We start from the raw sequence: 17,761 nt of genomic DNA on the forward strand, positions 1-17,761 counted from the left end.
GGAATGCTAAATAGTGTCTCTTGATGGATGATAAGCAGAAGGGAATTTTGCAGAAGCTTTGCTTATTTGGCTGTGTGTAGGTAATGTTAGGGCCTTCATGCCTGTGTACCTGGCTGTGAACAGAATGAGACTCTACTGTGCAAAGACAAATACTTCCTGGGGAGGAGTGAAAAAACTTGTTCCTTTGGGTTTTTCTTTGGTTCCAATCTTTTTGAGAACCTGATCAGAGAGAAAAGAAATTTTCCTTGACTTCAGCATGTAAGATCCCACTTACTGGTTTCTTTTCGAGTTTTTTCCTTCTGGCCTCTGCATCTGTTCAGCTTACCTCTGAACTCATTCTGCCTTCTCCCTGAATTAAGATCACGCTGTCATCATTTGTGTAGGGCAGAAAGGCTTTGCTATGGGCTAATGTTGAACTGAAAGCCCTGACTAAATGATCTGCAGCCTTGGGAGCACACTGTGAGCTTCAAAGGCGCACTTGAGAATGCCAAATAAAGAACGTTGGGCATGCATATTAGTTAGGCAGGGGACTTTATATTTATATAAGAGGTATTTACGGTCTGATATGACCTCGCCTAGCTCTTGATAAGCACTTTACCATTAAGTTGTAGAGATCTTGGATTTGTTGTCCGGGGCTACAGCAGTGATATTGTCCTGCATCTGAAGTGCTCTCTCCAGCTTTGAGGTTCTTCTGTTTGCTGACGTGAAAAAGCATTGCTGTTTTTCCACTAGAATAATCTGTGTGGCTATCAGGGTTTATTGAGCAAAGTCTCATGTGTTTACATGTTACTTGACTGTGCATACTGCAGTGTTGTAGCTTCATACTCCAGTGAATCACTTCTTGCCTCAAGGGTTTTCTGGAAAATGGCCTCCCGTCACACCTGTGTCTTCTCTTGGGGCTGTTGGAGTCTATCACATGAGGAAATGCACCTGTATGTGCCAGGCAAGTTCTTTTGTGCTGGCTTTGCAGTCTCCTTATGCACGCCTCAAATCCTGCAGCTTTTCACAAACTAGGCCTGGAGCTCTGAGGATGGTTACCTGTCTATATAAATCCTTAAGTCACTGGCCTGGATGAGGAAAACTGGCTTACGTGACATGACAAGACTGTTCTTCTTCAGTCACAAGGAATGCTAAAATGCAACCACTGTTGGATTCTTAAAGCTTTAATACTGAGTAGAGAATATATTTTTGTTAAGGGTCTTGAATCATCTCATATTGGTGAGCTGTATGGGATTTGTGTGCCTGCTTTGAGAGTGTAGCAACCTGGATGAATGATGGGATATGAAGCTGTAGTCACTGAAAAGCTGTCTTTGAGCTGATGCTAAGGTCCCAGCCTGTGCTTCTGACTCATAGTTAACCAACAGCATCTCAATTGTCTGTGTGGCATGTGAACATTGTCCTACACAGCTTTCTGTGGGTGAGTTGGAACTGCTGAATTGCTTCTATTTTGGGGGGAAGAGGTGGGTTCTGCTGTCAAAGGCAAAACTGGCCTTCAAACCCCCATGTGGAAGTTAGCTGTTCTCCTAAAGCGTGACAAAGTTGGCAGAAAATGATAAAGCAAGATGAGGGGATGCTTCCAGTATTAAGAATACAGAAGGGCCATAGATCTGCTAGGCTGAGTAATGTTGTTTAGATGTTCTGTGGAGAGCTCTTCCTGGGTTGTTTACAGGGTTTAGTTATTTAATTATTTTTAACTGGTATCTTAGGGCCAGGGCTCTATCTCAGGCTTGACCTGAGATGAAGTAACAGTTATTTGACATTAAGATCTGCTTGTCAGCTGTCACCATGTGACCACCAGGAAATACCCCAAAGAACTGTAGAGACTTTTTCCATTGGGTAGAAGGAGGGAAAAAAAAAACCCAACCAACCAAAAACAACAACAAAAACCCAACCAAAGCCTTTCACCTGTTGAAACTGAGATAATTAGCAACAGCAGCATCTTAAATGTTGTGCTTCTGCAGTTTGATTATGTGCACGCAAAGCCTTAAGGACTGGTCATGGAGATTTTTTTGTGTGTGTTTGTGTAGTCTTAATACCAAATCCCAGATTGAGAGAGGGAAATAAACCAGCTTAAGAGTCTATGGAGTCCTCAGAGCAATGCCAGTTTATGCTGGTCAAAGCATGAATCATGATGCTTAATCCTAGGGGAAGTATATGTGATGCTGTCTTGTGTGACTGTGTGAAGAGAGTATGAATCTCCCCAGGGACACAAAGCACAGCTTCGTAGCATCTGGGGCATCTCAAAACTCCAGTCCCTCCCTTGAAAGGAGATGGTCACTCGTACCTCCTGCAGAGGCCCTACCTGGGGAAAAAGTTGTGGAGCTCAGTAGCTACAGCCCAGTCAATGGAAGGAGGAATATCCTTATGCATATGCATGGAGATGTGAATGTAATTCATGGGGAACCTTCTGATGCTCCCTGGAAGTGGTAAAGTTGCTTTTTGTGGTGGAAAATAGAGGTGGGTGGGGCGATGTTTTGTGCGGATGTAGTTGGAGAAGTTCCCTGCCTTGTTGGAGGAGCTGCTGAACCTGGATCAGTGCCCTCAGCGGTCACAGGGCTGCAGGATCAGGTGTCCAGAGGAGTAAGCTGGCAGCTAGAGCACCCTGCAATACCCTCTGTTGGGAGGGAAGGAGCTTATTCCTGCTGTCTGCCTGCTCTAATAAGGAAGGTCTTGTGAGGAAAGGTGGTCTTATGGACATCTGGTTGGATGAGTGCAAGGGAAGCCAAACCGCCACTTTTAGGGAAAATCATGGTCATAGCAATGTGTGTGTTTATTCTTAGGGCACCCCACTGAGACAGCAGGTGTGCAGAGCAGCTTGGTGCCCAGCCTTGCTCTTCAGACACAAAAGCAGCTGCGCAGTGTCAGTGGCAACAGCACAAGAGGTCTTTGCATGGTCATTCTTCTCACCCACTGGTTCAGAATGTGTCTTGAACTTGTAGCATGTCTAGGCTGTTCCACTTCTTTCTGCTTCTTATCTCCCCAAACTCTTCAAGGCAACTGCAAGGCCTCCTTAGAAAATAGAAGAAGCTGTTGTATGTTCTTCGGGATCCTATGTCCACCCTATGTTCTGAAGTTTAGTCCTGATAAATCAAGAAACCTTCCTTGCTGTGTCATCCAGTTCCAAACCCTTGCTGCTGTGGTGGTTACAGGAGCTCTGCCTACATGTCCAGTAGCTGATGGTGTTTGTTTCCTGTCTGTGAGGGCCGTGCTACCCTCCAGTGCACTGAGTTTGGGATGATTGTACTCTGATGTCAGGCCTCTGCTCACTCTGGGTTTCTCCTTGTTCCGCTCTGTGCCCTCCCTGAAGCACGGATGAAACGTTCATGGGCTTGGCTGGAGAGGATTTTCTCCTCTGCTGTGCTTCTGTTGTACTGTACTTGAAGGGGACCATGCAAGGACTGGAGAAATGGCAATTTGGTCAGCATTCCTTCTTTCTGAAGATGGGAATGAACAAGCCTTCTAATTCCAGGGCCTTTCCAAAGCCTTAGAAATCCCCTACTCTAAAGAGCAGTGTGAGTGGGTGACTCCTGTCTACCTTGCTCTCCACAATACAAACCCTGCTGGTGGCTGGATTCCAAACTGGTTACTACTTTTCTGTTGAATTCTCTGCACTTCTACACTTCCGTTGCCCAGGTCTAACGTTTGTCCTCTTCCTTTCTACCGAGTGTTCCTGGGACTTTCACCTCAAGTCAGGATGTGCCTTCAAGTATGTGGGAGTCAACAGAGCCTGTGTTTGCCTTGGGTTGTGTTCCTTGTCAAGCAAGTAGATTAAGAGCTGGTGAAAACGAGGGGTAGAAGAAATAATTCCATGTGGAAGGCCCTAAATAAGTCTGTGTCCTTGGGAAAAGGCAGAATGTGTCCTTGAAGTGATAAGGTCTGGGGCAGTAGAAAATCCCTTCCAAGGTGCACATAGGAAGGAGGGGATTGGAGAGCCTGGAGTGTAGAAAAGATGCTGGAGCTTGTTGTAGCTACAAAGGCCAGAGGAAGGGAGGAGAGAGTTTGGCACTTGTGATTCAATAGCTGCTTGTGACAGTCCTGATCCTGTCCCTGGGGTTATGCTGATCTGCAGTACAGTGTGTCTGGGAGAGCTGCCCTCTGTGTTTCTGGAGACACTGTACCCCAGCTAAAAGGCTTGGAACAAATCAAGCTCCATGAGATCCCAGTGGTGACAAGTCTTGAGTGGGTGGCATGCTCTTTGTTCTTGGTGCTTGGGATATGTCAGGTGTGGAAGCTGGTAGTTGTAGCAGAACACAGGGCTTTGTGCTGCCCTCTGGCACTTGCCCAGAACTGAAACTATTGTGCTTTCAGGTAGAGACCAAATCCACATTGGTAACTTCTCGCTGACAAGATGTCTGGAATCTGCAAACTTCACAAAGTGCCTTCTGTAGCTGTTTCCCAGGCTTTTGGGCATGCTGACCTGGCAGATTTCTTCCGGGAATGGTTCATTCTCTTCCTCTTCATACACTGCAGTTTGTTTGGATGGATTCTAGGTTTGGAGGCCTTTTTTAGGCTTAGGATTTAAAGGATTGAATACCAATCCTTTGGAGGTTCTTGTAGTGTTTCTGAGCTGCCACTCCTGTGGATTATCTAGTTTAGCATCCTGAAATAGAGGAGGTGGCATCTGAGGGTGTAAATTAATTAGGTAGCCCTTTACATATGTTAATTACAAGAGCTGCTCTTGCTGGCTTTACTGAATGCTGCTGATTCAGTGCTGGGCCTGGCAAAAAAAAGTATATCATGGAGGCAGGATGTGGATTCAGGCTGCCATGGTTATAAAGTTGGAGTCCTGTTTGAGGGTGAGCTGTCAAATCAGAGGGAGTTAAAACTGATTTCTCTAGCCCAGTGTTCCTACATAGTGGTGATGGTAAAATAAGGGAACAAACTAAGCATTTAACTATTAGCCATACTTCTGCACACAGAGTTAATTCTTTGTGTGTGAACTTCAGGTGGACATGGCTGCATCTGTCTTGCTGTAAATGTCTGGGTGCTGCTCAGCCTCATAGGAAGGGTCGAGCAGAGGCTCTTCCCTTGCAGGGGTCTGTGCAACCCTCTGTGAGTAGCTCCTGTCCCGCTCACACAGTTGTTTTCAGAACCCAAGTCATCTTGTTGCCTGGGAGTTGTGGCTCGGGGCCCACTGCTGATATCTGTGGAAGAAAGGTAGCATGAGTTTCCAGGTATTCTTGTCATGGCTCCTAAGGTATGCAGCTTACCTTGGGGTCTGCCCAAAGCTGCTCCAACAAAATGAGATTCCTTCTAGAGCAAAGTGTGCGTGCCCCTCTGCTTTGGGACAAAGCTTCCCATTCTCACTTCCTTGCTGGAGCCTGCCCTGCTCAGGGTAGGGCTAGTGGGGAAGAGATTGGAGTGTAAGGTGACACTGGCCATGCCTGTGTGCAATGGCAGGGCAGAGTGGGCACAGCAGGCAGTGTGCTTGCAGGTGCACGGGGAGGTGCTTGGCATGGATTGGAGCAGTTGGCCGGCCGTGCAAGCATGAGAGCTGGGCATGATGCAGGCTGAGAGCCAGTGGAGGACTTAGGGGCTGTTCTTTTCACTCTGCGTCGGGGTTTTAGCAGCCATGCAAGTGTACGGAGGGAAAGGACAGGGAGAAAGACAGGCTGTTCTCTGTGTGGCAGAGGTAACCATGCCTGGTATCTCTGGACGTGAAACAATTGCCACCTGGAAGCACACAGGAAAGCATTCAGTGGGGATTAGGCTGAAAGCCACCAAAAGCTGTGTGTGGGCCTTGCTTTCGTGTTGGTGAGCCAGCTGAGGGCAATGGCTGGTGTGTGATAAAGCTGAAGGGCTGCTGGAGTGGCAGCTCTTTCTTTAAAGTGGAAATAGAAATGATGACTGCTTACTTTACCTCTTGTCTTTGTGGATCTGTGGTGCCTGGCAAAGGTACTCTCAGGCCCTGATCTCTTTCCAAAACATCTTTCCTCTAGTGAAGTGGAAAAAGTGCAATTTTCTCTAGGGGTGTGTGTGTGGTACTATCCTGCAAACTGACCCTGAGAAGCGAATATGGAATGTGTGTGTAACATTGTGCACATGGGTGAGGCTTGATCCTTCTGGACTGGTTCCTGTTCAGAATAACAGTGACTAGAGCATTTGTGTTAGTCGTTTTCACTCAGGTGAATAAAGTTGAGAGTTGGATGTGGTTCCACTTTTGTCTCTGTGCAAGCCAGAGGAGAAATGTAATTTCTCATCATTACAACGTGTTTTTTGGTCTGTTTCTTCCCTCCACTAACTTTCTCTGGATGAGTACTTGTTTTTAAAAAAATTACCTCAAACTCAGCACTGCTGTGGTTGAAAGTGAGCAGCAAGGATCTGAGCTGCACTTTCTCTTACTCTTTTCTTGTCATGCCAAGCAATTTGAGTTGCACTATAGCACTGATGGGATTGATGGATGGATGAGGGCGGAACGCAGCCTTCAGTACAGCTTGCCTGGGGTCCTGAGCAACTTTTCCTTTTCATGCACTGTTATGCCATTTAATTTCTCTCTAATGGTATGAACAGAAATGCAGTGTTAAGCCTCGTATTAGGGAATTACAGTAGAGGAAGATTAGGCTAGTGGGGGATTGCTGTTGTGGTTGTGACAGATGATCCTGGCTATCTGCCTGAACTGAGTTGCCTCCTGGCCTTCCTATTGATTGTTTCTCAGTAGCAGCTGCTCTCTTCTCTGATTTGTGTTGCAAAAATAAGTGCTTCTGTCCTGACCACAGAAACAAAGCAAGTCTCAGCTTGCAGAACAGCAGTCGCCTGGTGAGGCTTTGGTGTGCCAACACAACAACAAGTTCAGTGCAAAGGTTTAGCTGGAGACATAATCAAGCCTGGCAGCTCTTGAGCCTGCTCTCCCAAAGCCTGTTTGCTTCTGCACAAAGCAGAAGTGAGGTGTGAATGGTGCAGCTGCACTTTGGCTTGCATGGGGGTCCTACCCTGTAGGTACTGGTGGATGGACAGGCAGGAGACAGTCACTGTGGGCTGCCTGGTGAGCTGCTCAGTGCAAGAGGTAAAACCCCTGGCAACTTAAAAGCAGATCTTCTCCTTATGCACCCCATATCCAGCATGTGGCAATAGTTCTGATTCATCTGTTAAGTGGGATCTAGAGCACACAAAATAACAATCTCTTGACTCAAAGGGGGAAAATGTCTCCTTTTGGTTTGGCTTTATTTAACAGATGAAGTGACTGACAGCTTTTTTCTTTTTTCCCAAATTTTAGTTGAAATAGAAAAATCTGTTGGGAACAAACACATTAGTAAGAGGGAGGCTGCTGGTTCTGAATTAGTTGCAGGTGATCTGGGTTTACTTAGCCCTCTTGCTGCAGGCTATGTCTTGGACTAAACACAGTTTGTGTTTAGACTTTGCAATGCTGAGCAGTAAGAATCTGAGCCAGAAAGTGGTGTGGGCTGAGCCCTTCCTTCAGCATCCGCCTCTGGCTGCAAGAGCTGGCCCTACTTGAAAAGCTGTCTCTTCCTCTCGGTTCTGGTTTGCACCAGCCCCACCCCTAAGGTCGGAATAGGCATTGCTTACCATAGTCTGATAGGGATCCCTAGGAGTTACTCCAATAGGGTATGTGTCAGTGCCCCTCACTCCTGAGCAAAGGGGAGAAAGACCATTACATACAGCTGGTGGCCAGGCTTTCTAGGAAATCTCCTTTGCAAAAATCATTTGTTTGTACTCTGAAGTCAAATCCCTGTACATAACCTCTGATGAGAAGGGTTACCTGCCACAGGGAACAGCTGGTCAAACAGTAGGGCTGCCTGAAGACTGCGTGGGTGGGGCTGTGGAGGGAGTTGTGTTTGCCTCCTACATATCACCAAAAGTAAAAATAAAAGCTTCCTTCCTGTATCTCTTATCTGGAGCCAAGTGGACCGAACTGTTTCTTATCTGATGGCAAAATAGTTGGAGAGAAGGATTAAGTGAAAACCTTTAAATAAATACAAATTAAATTAATATACCTCAGAACAACAAAAATTAGGGAAGTCCCAGAAGAACAGCTTGTTCTGGTACATGGTGTGTCTCAATATTACTGCCTTACAGGAAGACAAATGCAGATGTGGAAACAATTGGTGCCCTTAAGGGCTTCACTGCCAACTGCCACCCCCAGCCTCAAATATTTAAAAATGAGTGGTTTGTCTTTGTGTTAATTAGTGGCAGTTTTACAACTTCTGGCGAGTTCCACTCCCAATGCTTTTAGGCATTTGTCCAAGGTTTCAGACTGAAATTAAAGAGCTGTCTGCAGTGGTGGGGTACACCTGTCACCTGAGTATGTCTTATAAGGGCGAATTGTAAGATGTTGCTCTTTACTTCCTGCTGGCATGGATTTGTCTTTGGACCCTCCTTTGACATCCATTCAGCTTCTCTGATAGGCCCTCGCAGAACCTCTTGGGTTAGGTTCCCATTCAGGACAAGGTGGCCTTTGTTCAGCTCAGCTGAAATGCTGTCTGGTTCTTGCTCTCTTGGGACAATGAGTGGAAACAGGGTTGCTTCAGTGTGCATGTGGGAAGAGGAACAGAAGTCGACCCAGGCATGGGATCTTTCACAAACTGCGGTCACTGCCCACAAGAATTGCGGTTGTCCTTGGGTCACTGGCACATTGCTGTGCACTGCTCCTTGGGGTGAACAAACAGGCCCTTTCTGATTATCTGAGCTACCTGTGAGGAAACATCCAGTAAAGTTGTCTGTTAATCATTTTCCAGATGTCAGCTTGCAAACTTTTTTTTGGTGCCTCTTGTTTACAGCTTTTGCATTTTTTGGGCTGGTGACAGGCCTGTGTTATCATTAAGACTGTATCATCTCCTGGGAGAGGCCAGGCAGGAAAGCAGGTATATTGCTTACTTTTGGTACTCAGAGAAGAGGCAAATGCAGGAGCTGTGCATGCTGAGTTGGAGCAGCTTGAGGATTTGTGCCCAGGAAGAATGTGGGACAGCTCTCCTGAAACCTGTGCTCACCATTAGAGACTGACTTTTAGCTCTTTCAGGGATGAGGTACAGGAACAGCTGAAATAGCAAGGGACATGCAACCAAGATGCATTAACCTTGGGGAAGATCATGATAGTAAATTCCTACTGACTCATCCTAGTTCTAAATTCAGGTCTGGACTGGGATCTACCAATGGGAAATACAAGAACTCCAATGATGCTCAGCAACCCCCTGAGTTGAAAGCTGTGCAAAGGTTGTAGCTGGGGACTCTTACAGGGAGCATCTGTGCTGAGTATCTCACAAACATCACTGGAACAGACAGCTGAGCAGAACTTAAACAGCTCTGGAATGAGGTTCCTGGTTACAGTACACAGGAGCTGACTCCTGTCCTGAAAATCTTACAGTAAAAATAGCTCATAGATCCATAGATCATGCGATCCCAAACTAACAAGGCATGGGGCTGTCAGGGTGCTGGGGGAATACCAAAACCACCTGTGCTTCCTTCTGCTGGTTGGCTTCTTTTCAAAACTCTTGGTGTGTCTGGCCAGTCTGGAGCCTTACCTGGGTAATGGGACTGAGGAGGGTGCGTCCTGTGTTCCTGATGTGTCGGAAGGAGTCCATTTGAGTTCTTGTTGGTGTTGAATGAGAAGCAGGTTTAGTGAGGATCCGCACAGTTTCCTGCCTGCCCCGACAGTCCAGACAAGTTATTGCATCTGCAGTCTGGGGTGTGACCTCTCTGTCCGAGCCTCCTGCCAGCAGGGATGGGAGATGCTGTCCCTGCATCCATCAACTGTGTGCCATCCTCTGCTCTCTGTCCCCATTGGAGAGCCTTTCCTTTAAGTTTGCATCCTGTTTACTGCTGCAGTAGCCAGGGAGCAGGAATGTCCCTGGTGCAGAGGGTGATCTTTGTGCTGACATGGAACTCTCCCAGAGGGAATTGCAGTGTCATGGTTGAGCTGCTGGGTAGAATATCCAGAGTGCCCCTCTCCCTCTTCAGCCTGTTTTTTCTGCTCCTATTTTTGTTGATGTCTTAGGCTTTTTTTTCCACTTGAAATACTTTGTGGGTCATTTGTCATTTTGCTGGCTGGCAAGTGGATGTCAATGTGATCTAATGTCAACAGCAGACCATCATGATGCCCTTAGTGCAAAAGCCCTGCTGCTGAAGATGTGGGTCTGAAGAGACCCTTCTTCCCCACTTGTCCCCTCTCCTGCCGTGTGGTGTTTAAGCTTTGCAATGGTCCTCATCCTTGCACACTGCACAGGCTTGAAGGAGCCTTTCTGTTTTATCCCAGAGCTTTTAGGTGCAGTTAAGGGTCTTTCCCACTGTTTGGCAAACATCAATTTTAGGTGATTGATCTTCAGATCTTCTGTTCTAGAGGCAAAGTAACAGTTCTTTAAGGGAACAATCGTGCTTTGTCAATAAGCTAATGTGAAGCTGGCTTGACATAGCTTAAAAATGAAATGTGAATTAGCAGCTGCCTTCAGACTTTTCCCATGGGTGAGAGTATCTTGCCCCTTGTAGCCAGTGCAGATCACCGGCAGAGAGGGAGCTGCTGGCTTCCCTTGCCTGGCAAGGGACGTTTTGGGGTGTTTCAGGACACAACTGTGTGATGTTCCTTTGCGTCATCACAGCTGAAATTCAGATAAGGACAATAGCCCTGCAATACTTGGGTTCACATATAGAGACACCCACTGGGGCAGTGACGGGGGCAAGGACAAAAAGGGATATGTTTTTTTCTAATGAAAATGAAATATTACATATATCTAAATTTTTGAGGAATATTGCCTTAGTAAATCTGTATAGGGAGAAGTGTTGAATTAATGGGTTGGTGTGAAAAGAATGAAATATTTTCTCAGCAAGCACTGCCACTATTAGGGATTGCCTCTGCCCCTCGGTAGATACCTCAATAAGGAAATATAAATTTAGTTTTTTCCCTGTGTCCTGAATCACCAGATCCATCAAAAACCATGGGAAACTTATCTGTGGACTGGATTGGCACTGAACTAGTCCTAGTAATAATTGACAGCTTGTGGCTGACCCCTGTAGGAATTGTTTCTCTTGACCACCTCTCATTCCGCTGTTCCTTCCAGGAGGCTGCGAGCAGAATTTGAGATGGTTTTCCTGAAATAGTACTTCTGGTAGTAACAGGATCAAAACACTGTCACCTCTTCTCTCTCCTCCCAAATGTATTTCCAAGAGGGCTTGTCATCTGTCATGGATCTTGGCTATGTAAACTTGTCTTCTTTGGCTGAACCCTCAGCTATCCTTATTTCCAGGAAAGCTGGTGGTGCCACAGGTTACTCTGTGCCAGTCTCTTCCCACAGAACCATTCCACGCTCAGCTTGGGTTCAAGTGAGCCAGCAAGTCCAACAGAATGACAGATGTTCTTAAACAGAAATACCTCAAAGCTCCTGTGGGTAGGCATGTATGCACATGTGTATAAAGGAACCCAAAACAACAAACACCCAGAAAGTATTCAAAGAATGAAATTGCTAATTAGCAGTAATTCTTACTTTGTTCTCTTGGGTGTGAAATGATGATAGAGTAGGCAGCTGCAACTGAAGCCTGCCCTCAAATGCTGAGACAGTCTGTTTCCTGGCATAGTTGGGACTTTGCTCTTTTGTTTTTCTTAAATAAAAACTTCCAGCTCACATTTTTGCTCAAACAGTCATAAGCTCAATTTAATTGCAGTTGTTTTCAGTATTGCTTTCAAGTCTTTCTGCACATTGAGATGCCAAGCCTGAAAGGATCCTTCTCTAGGCACCATCCCTTGGGTGACACCCCCCCTTACTCTCCCCCCAGCATGGCCTCTGCACATAGGGTGTCTCCCCTCAACTGCATACTCAACACCCACCCTCACACTGAGTTTTTCAGCTAAGCCAGCAATTCCCTGCAATGCACTCAGTGCAGAGGAGTTTCCTGGGGTCATGTGGCCAAGGTACTGGGCTGGGATTTGTTCAGGTTTTGGCTCTTTTGCAGTTTCTTTCTGTGTCTTTCCTCCCCTTGTCTGATGTGAAAGATGTCTAAAGGGAGCATTATGAGTGCTAATGTCATGGTGCTTATAAAGTGTGATTTCCGTGAGGCTGACTTCCTTCATGTTGGGAAGGATGTTGAACCATGTGGCTACTAACTGGAACAGGCTGGGCTCAATGGCTTACTGCTAATTGAGTAAGTAAGAACAGAATTAGACTGCTAAACATTGCTCTAGGACTGAAGACTGGGATTATAGTGCTAAATATTGCTTCAGAGGAGGGAACTTTGGCTTTTCTGCTAAGTTGCTACCTCACAGTGCCTAAAAATCCTGACCTCAGAGTCTCTGGTCGTGGTCAAAGGTCCAGTTCTCTGCGTGCTTTAGCTACTGGTGTTGATGGGTTTCCTAAGCGCAGAATCACGTTCCCAGGCTGCATTGATGGAAAACATGCTGCTGGCACACGTGTATTGCAAAACAGTGGGATGTGTCAACATAGCATTGAGGGTGTTGCTCTTATCTTGTTGTATTTATTAACCTGGGTCTAACTTGAGTTCTTTCATTCTGCTGCCTCCCTTCTGCAATTGAAAGACTGGATGGGAGAGCGAAATGGAGGGACTTCCAGTTGGCTTGAACTGATAGTCTTTCATCTTTCTCCAGGAATCAGTTTGATTGGAGAGAAATCTTCATTTGTGAAAGCATCTCTCGTTTCTCCTGGGTTTTTTTTAATTATTCTCACATGTATATTCCTGACACTGCTGCGAGTGCAGCAATTAGCTGGTACTTAGAGGAACTGTTGTATCTCACCATGACTAGGAGATGTGTTTGGAAGCAGCAGTTAGTGTGTGCAAAGGGCAACATGCTGGATGTTGAGGGTTTGGCTTAGGTTGATATTTTTGTTTCCTCCCATCCCTTCTTTCCCACTGGAGAGCTCTGCACTTGCCAGATCAGGCTGCTAGTGACCGTGAGATAATGGGCTTAGCAGATGCCTTCCCTTCTGTGCTGTGTTTGTCACTGTGTGAAAGGGTAAAGCAAGCGTGCCTTCATGAATCCTGCTTCCCATCGGGGCCTATTTTAGTGCTGTGGAAGTGGACACAGTAAGTCACAGAGTCCCTAAAATCCTTAATGGAGCTTTAGTCCATCTTACCTGAGATGTGGCATTTCACAGCAGAATTGAGATCACTTTAGCTGGAAAGCACCAACGTTCCTGTTTACTGGCGCTTTTGCTTAGCTTTGACTTTTTTTCTCCCCATCAAGAGAAAGATGGTTTCTAGAAAGGTTTTAGTGGATTTAGCCATAAGCTCAAAGCTATTAAAGTATCTGCCTTGTTTCCTTTCTTAGTCTGTTTTCACCAGCCCTGCACTGGCCAGTGAAGCAGCATCTAAGAAAAGGTGTGAGGCCTTCACCAGATGCATGTCATCTTCCCTGACTTTGTAAAACATACATGAGAGAAGGGTAGCTCTTTGTGATGGGGGAGCGTAAGGGCCAAGACAGCAAACTTCCATGACTTCTGTAATACCACCTGTAACAGCCTTTTGGTTTGAGTTGTATATCAGCCAGTGGGGAGAAACCTCTGAGTAAAACTGGGAATGCTTAGTTTTGTAAAGGAGAAGACTGGTTTTGCTAGGATTTCATGGTGCATTTGTCTTCCTCTTGTTGCAGGTGAGGCTGGTGCCAGCATTATTCGGGTGTCAAAAGAAGCCCGGAAGAGGTTCTTGGGCCCACTCCATCCCTCTTTCAACTTGGTGAAGACCATTCGGATCTGTCTGTCCAAGACTGTGCCAGAGAACGGGCATGAGGTTGCAGCAGGACGTTTGGGTATTTCCCTGACACGGGTCTCCGATGGAGAAAATGTGATACTTTCAGACTTCAATTCCAAGGAGGAACTGATCCAGGTGAATGAAAACTTACTGCAGAGGGCTAGGCAGAAATGCCTTGATCTTCAAATATCCTTAGTACTGGAGTATAATTGTCAGCACATGGCAGTGTGATGTTCTGGGAAGAGTAATAGTTTCAGTAGGCTTTGTGATTCTTAAATTCTGGATCTCTTTCTCCCTCAGGCCTGTGTCTGCAGCACCTTTATCCCTGTCTACTGTGGGCTGATACCTCCAACTTTGCGTGGAGTGGTAAGTAAGACTTAGGGTGGTCCTTCATTAAATCACATAATAATGAATAAGAAGGCAGGAATGCTGATACTCAGTTTTGGCAATCTTATTGCTTGTGTGCTAGCAGCATTTAGCCTGAAGAGACATGAGAACTTCCCAAATAAATAGTTTACAACAGTGTAAGTTTCTTTCTACTGCTGCCCACAGTTGGCTATAAACGGATTTAACATGATAGTAATATATAGCAGTGTGGGTGAGGGCTGGCTGGCTTAACAGATGGTTCTCATGGCTGCATGGTACAGTGCTCTCCATCACTGAGGCTCCAACCATCTGCACGTGGAAAGAACTTGGGTCTCGGATAGAAGTCACGAGCGTAGTCCCTCTAACATGTGCCTGACGCTTTCTGTGGGATTTTAACTAGTGGTATGGATACCAGCCCTCTTTTCCATGGAGTTCTTCCTGTCCTTTCCCTGACAATAATGTTCTGCTGCCTGCCAGAGCTTTCTTTAAGTCCTGTCCAATGCTGTCCAAGAGCAACTTCTCCCGCTGTGTTTGCATGTTAGAAATGAAGGCATTTGAAAGCTGTGCAGAGCTGGAGCATTTCTGAATATTGCAGAAAGGGCTTTAAGGGCCTCAGCTGAGCTTGCACTCCTCTGTGCTACATAGGTTAATGTACAGGTTAAAAGGCAGGGGTTTTGTGAACTAAATCCTCAAAAGGAGAGGGAGAACTGCTGTTAAAGTATGTGTGCCCTGGTTTCTCAAAAGTGGCCTGACCAAAATGCCTCTGTCAGAGCACAGCATCAAATCTGCTTCCACTGCTACCTGTGTCCTAAGAGCGAGGTCTGTTTTGCTCCTGCATAATACACAACTTGGCTGGTTTTGTCTTGTGTAAACATGCTGGGCAGGGAAATGACCTGGAAGAGATGTCCAATGTCCAGCCCTTCAGAGGTGACAGAATCAGTAATGGTTTGGTATTTGCTCAGCAGCTGCAGGCAGGGCTTTTTCTCCATAGCTGGTGGGAGCATAGCAGTGGCTCTTGCCTTACACCTCTTTGAGGCTAATTGAGGTCAGTGTGGATCAGGCAAAAATCTCAACATTCCAAAACTCTGTACCGCATTGGGATTTCTGGAATGTGCAGCTGCCCTGGCACATGGAGGGATGACTTCTCATGGGGAAAGGTGGGGAGGGAATATGAGATGAAGAAATTAATTCCTACCTCTTCCCCAGAAAAGCATGGCTCTGAAGGGGGTTGCTGACAAGGGAAAAGGTTAAATTGGGTTGGGTATGAGCTTGGGAAATGGTTTTGAAACAGGACTGCATGGTTCCTAGCTTGCCTGTAGTGACTGTATTTGCCACGAGATAAGCTGACAGGTCTGGCATAAGGACCAGTTTTCAAGGTGACAGGATTGTGTGCAAGGTACAAAATCTATATTCTGCCTTCCTCCTAATTTTTTTCTAGTGTTCACTTCTCTGAGGTCTGGTAGCCCCATGGAGTGGATGATGGAGATGGGTGGGGGAGGAAAAAAAATTCTTAAATACTGAGGAGTGGAAGGGTCAGTAACTGACCTGCCAACACATGCTGTAGCTGTGAACTGTCTGCAGCACATGAGTGAGAACCACTACCAAGGGTCACAAAGCTGATTGTCAGATCATGTGAGTGAGGGGGCCCTGTGCATGGGAGGACACAGTAAGGGAATGGAAGTGGGCACCCCAGTCCACAAACCATCCCCTAAAGCTGCTGCTTATGCCTGCAAGCAATTGGTGGTTCCAGCCTGTGGCTCTGAGCTGTTTGGGGTTTTGTGGGAGACTGGAGAGTGGTTAGGCTTGGGTTGCTGGAGGTTCAGGCAAATCCAGAGAAGTGGTAGCTTAGCTTTACTAAGGAATGGTAATCAGCATTGCTTGGGAAGTGGTGGACCAAAGAGTAGGGTGTGCATGTGTACTCCTGACTTTCTGTGGAGTGAGAAGGCTTTACCTGTCAACCTTATTGTAGTTGAACCTTTTTTCTAATGGCATCCGTGCACTCATGCTGCCACCCTCAGGGAAACATGTCTTTCTGCATCCTTAGTGCAAAACTAGTGTTGTCCAAGTGGCCAAAACACTTAACCTCCTTTTTCTTTAAAGAAAGTGGAATGCTACCTGCTTTGCTCTGTCCTCTTCCCACTCAGCCTGTCATGATCTCATCCTTGCAGAGGGAGTCAACCAGATGTCTCCAGGTCTAGCTGTGTCTAGTCTGACTTTCAGTGGAGCAGCTTTGGGGAAAGGATGACAATGACAGTTGGCTGTGGTTGCTTTTGGCTTAGGGAACACCGCTGGCCACTTTAGAAGGAGGAGGAGAGGGTTCAACTGATTGTTGGCACCTCTGTTGTCTGGAAAGCATCCTGTAAGCAAGCTAAGTGTTACAGTTTCTGAGGGGGTGTACTCATCCTTCAGTTTAATCTAGCCTGTCCTTCCACATTCTTCACTGTCCAAATCCAGGTGGATTCCTATAGCTGAATTTGACTGCTTTCAGACTAGGAGCCTGCAAACTACTCCCCAGGCTCAGATGAGCTGCTTGGAGAGTTCTCTGTCTTGTCTGCCATCCAGAGCAAGAGAGAACAAATTGCAAAGCACCCTCCAGGCAACACATCTGGTGTTTTCTTAGGCACTGTGCAGCAGAAGGCTGTTGGTGGTCAGTCTACCTGAGACAACAGGAAGCAGGATGCAGAATGGAGCACCTCCTCTCCCAGTCAGCATTTCCATGCTCTGCCTGGGTTTAGACATACCAGCTCAGCTCATCACCCATCAGAGAGCTGAAAGATGTTACAGCTCCTACCTATGGGACTGTGTAGCCCCTGTATAATGATTTGTGTTTGAACCTGTCCAAAGGGAAGGAATCCAGGCAGTAAATGGCAGGATCAACTCTGATACAAAACTGACAGGACTCTTCTGTAATTGAAGTTTGCAAGAGCTGGAGTTGTTGCTGTGCAAAGGTCTCAAACTTCCTGCTCTTTTGGCTTGACCAACATCCCTTTGCTTTTAGGTCTTGCATGTTGCTTACTCTGCCAAATTCCTGTGATAGGGATTGACTTGCTCAGCTCCTTGTGCAATTATAGGTTCCAGCGAATATTTTGAGAACATGCTACTGGGGTTGCCCTTCCTGCAAGGGTAACACAAATGTGCTTATGGTATATAAGTACAGAACATTCTCTGATAAGAGGGTTCCTGTTAAGAGCAAAACCCAAGTCCCATGTGCTCTGTTATCACACCACAGCAAGTTGATTCCCAGTGTGTGTGCATGTGTTGGGATTGCTGCTTGATAAGCCTGCTACCAACAAATCAGTTGTTTTCACTCTTAGGTAACAAGCCTTCTGCCAGTGGGGACTTGTGTCTGAGCTTATGCACTTTAAACACAAGTGAAAAATGGCACAATGTCACAGTGTGACAGCTTAGATCAGTGCTAATTTGCACTGCAGGTGGTTGTTGGTGTGTATTATTATTTAATTGGACAGTAGTCAAACCCCATAGGAGATGTAAGTCAGCAGTCACACAAGTGAATATGCTTTTCTTATTGAATACTTACAACCAACACAGTCAACCATAGGAGGAAAAGCACATAGCAAAAGGAGATTATAGGCAACACAGCTATGCTGTCACTCATTGTGACTCCTCCAGTGCTGGTGGATGTACTCCATACTCTTCCCATGTTGTTGGCACAAATAGGAAGAGGGACACAGTAAAAAAGCTGCTTGATCAGTTAGGAGAATGAAGATTGCTGCATTTGTCTTGATTTCAG

The 17,761-nt window shown here is 46.2% G+C and overlaps 1 protein-coding gene across 1 annotated transcript in view; it reads left to right on the top strand.

The window, feature by feature from the left end:
* PNPLA2 (patatin like phospholipase domain containing 2) overlaps window positions 1-17,761 on the top strand; it is a 30,150-nt gene that overhangs the window by 2,525 nt on the left and 9,864 nt on the right. The window contains exons 2-3 of the mRNA XM_051804218.1: window positions 13,547-13,779; window positions 13,945-14,010. Coding sequence (XP_051660178.1) covers window positions 13,547-13,779; window positions 13,945-14,010 — 299 coding nt within the window. The remainder of the gene's footprint in view (window positions 1-13,546; window positions 13,780-13,944; window positions 14,011-17,761) is intronic.

Source organism: Manacus candei, unplaced genomic scaffold (assembly GCF_025592945.1).
Source record: "Manacus candei isolate 608988 ecotype Guabito, Panama unplaced genomic scaffold, ASM2559294v1 h1tg000060l, whole genome shotgun sequence".
Lineage (NCBI taxonomy): Eukaryota > Metazoa > Chordata > Aves > Passeriformes > Pipridae > Manacus > Manacus candei.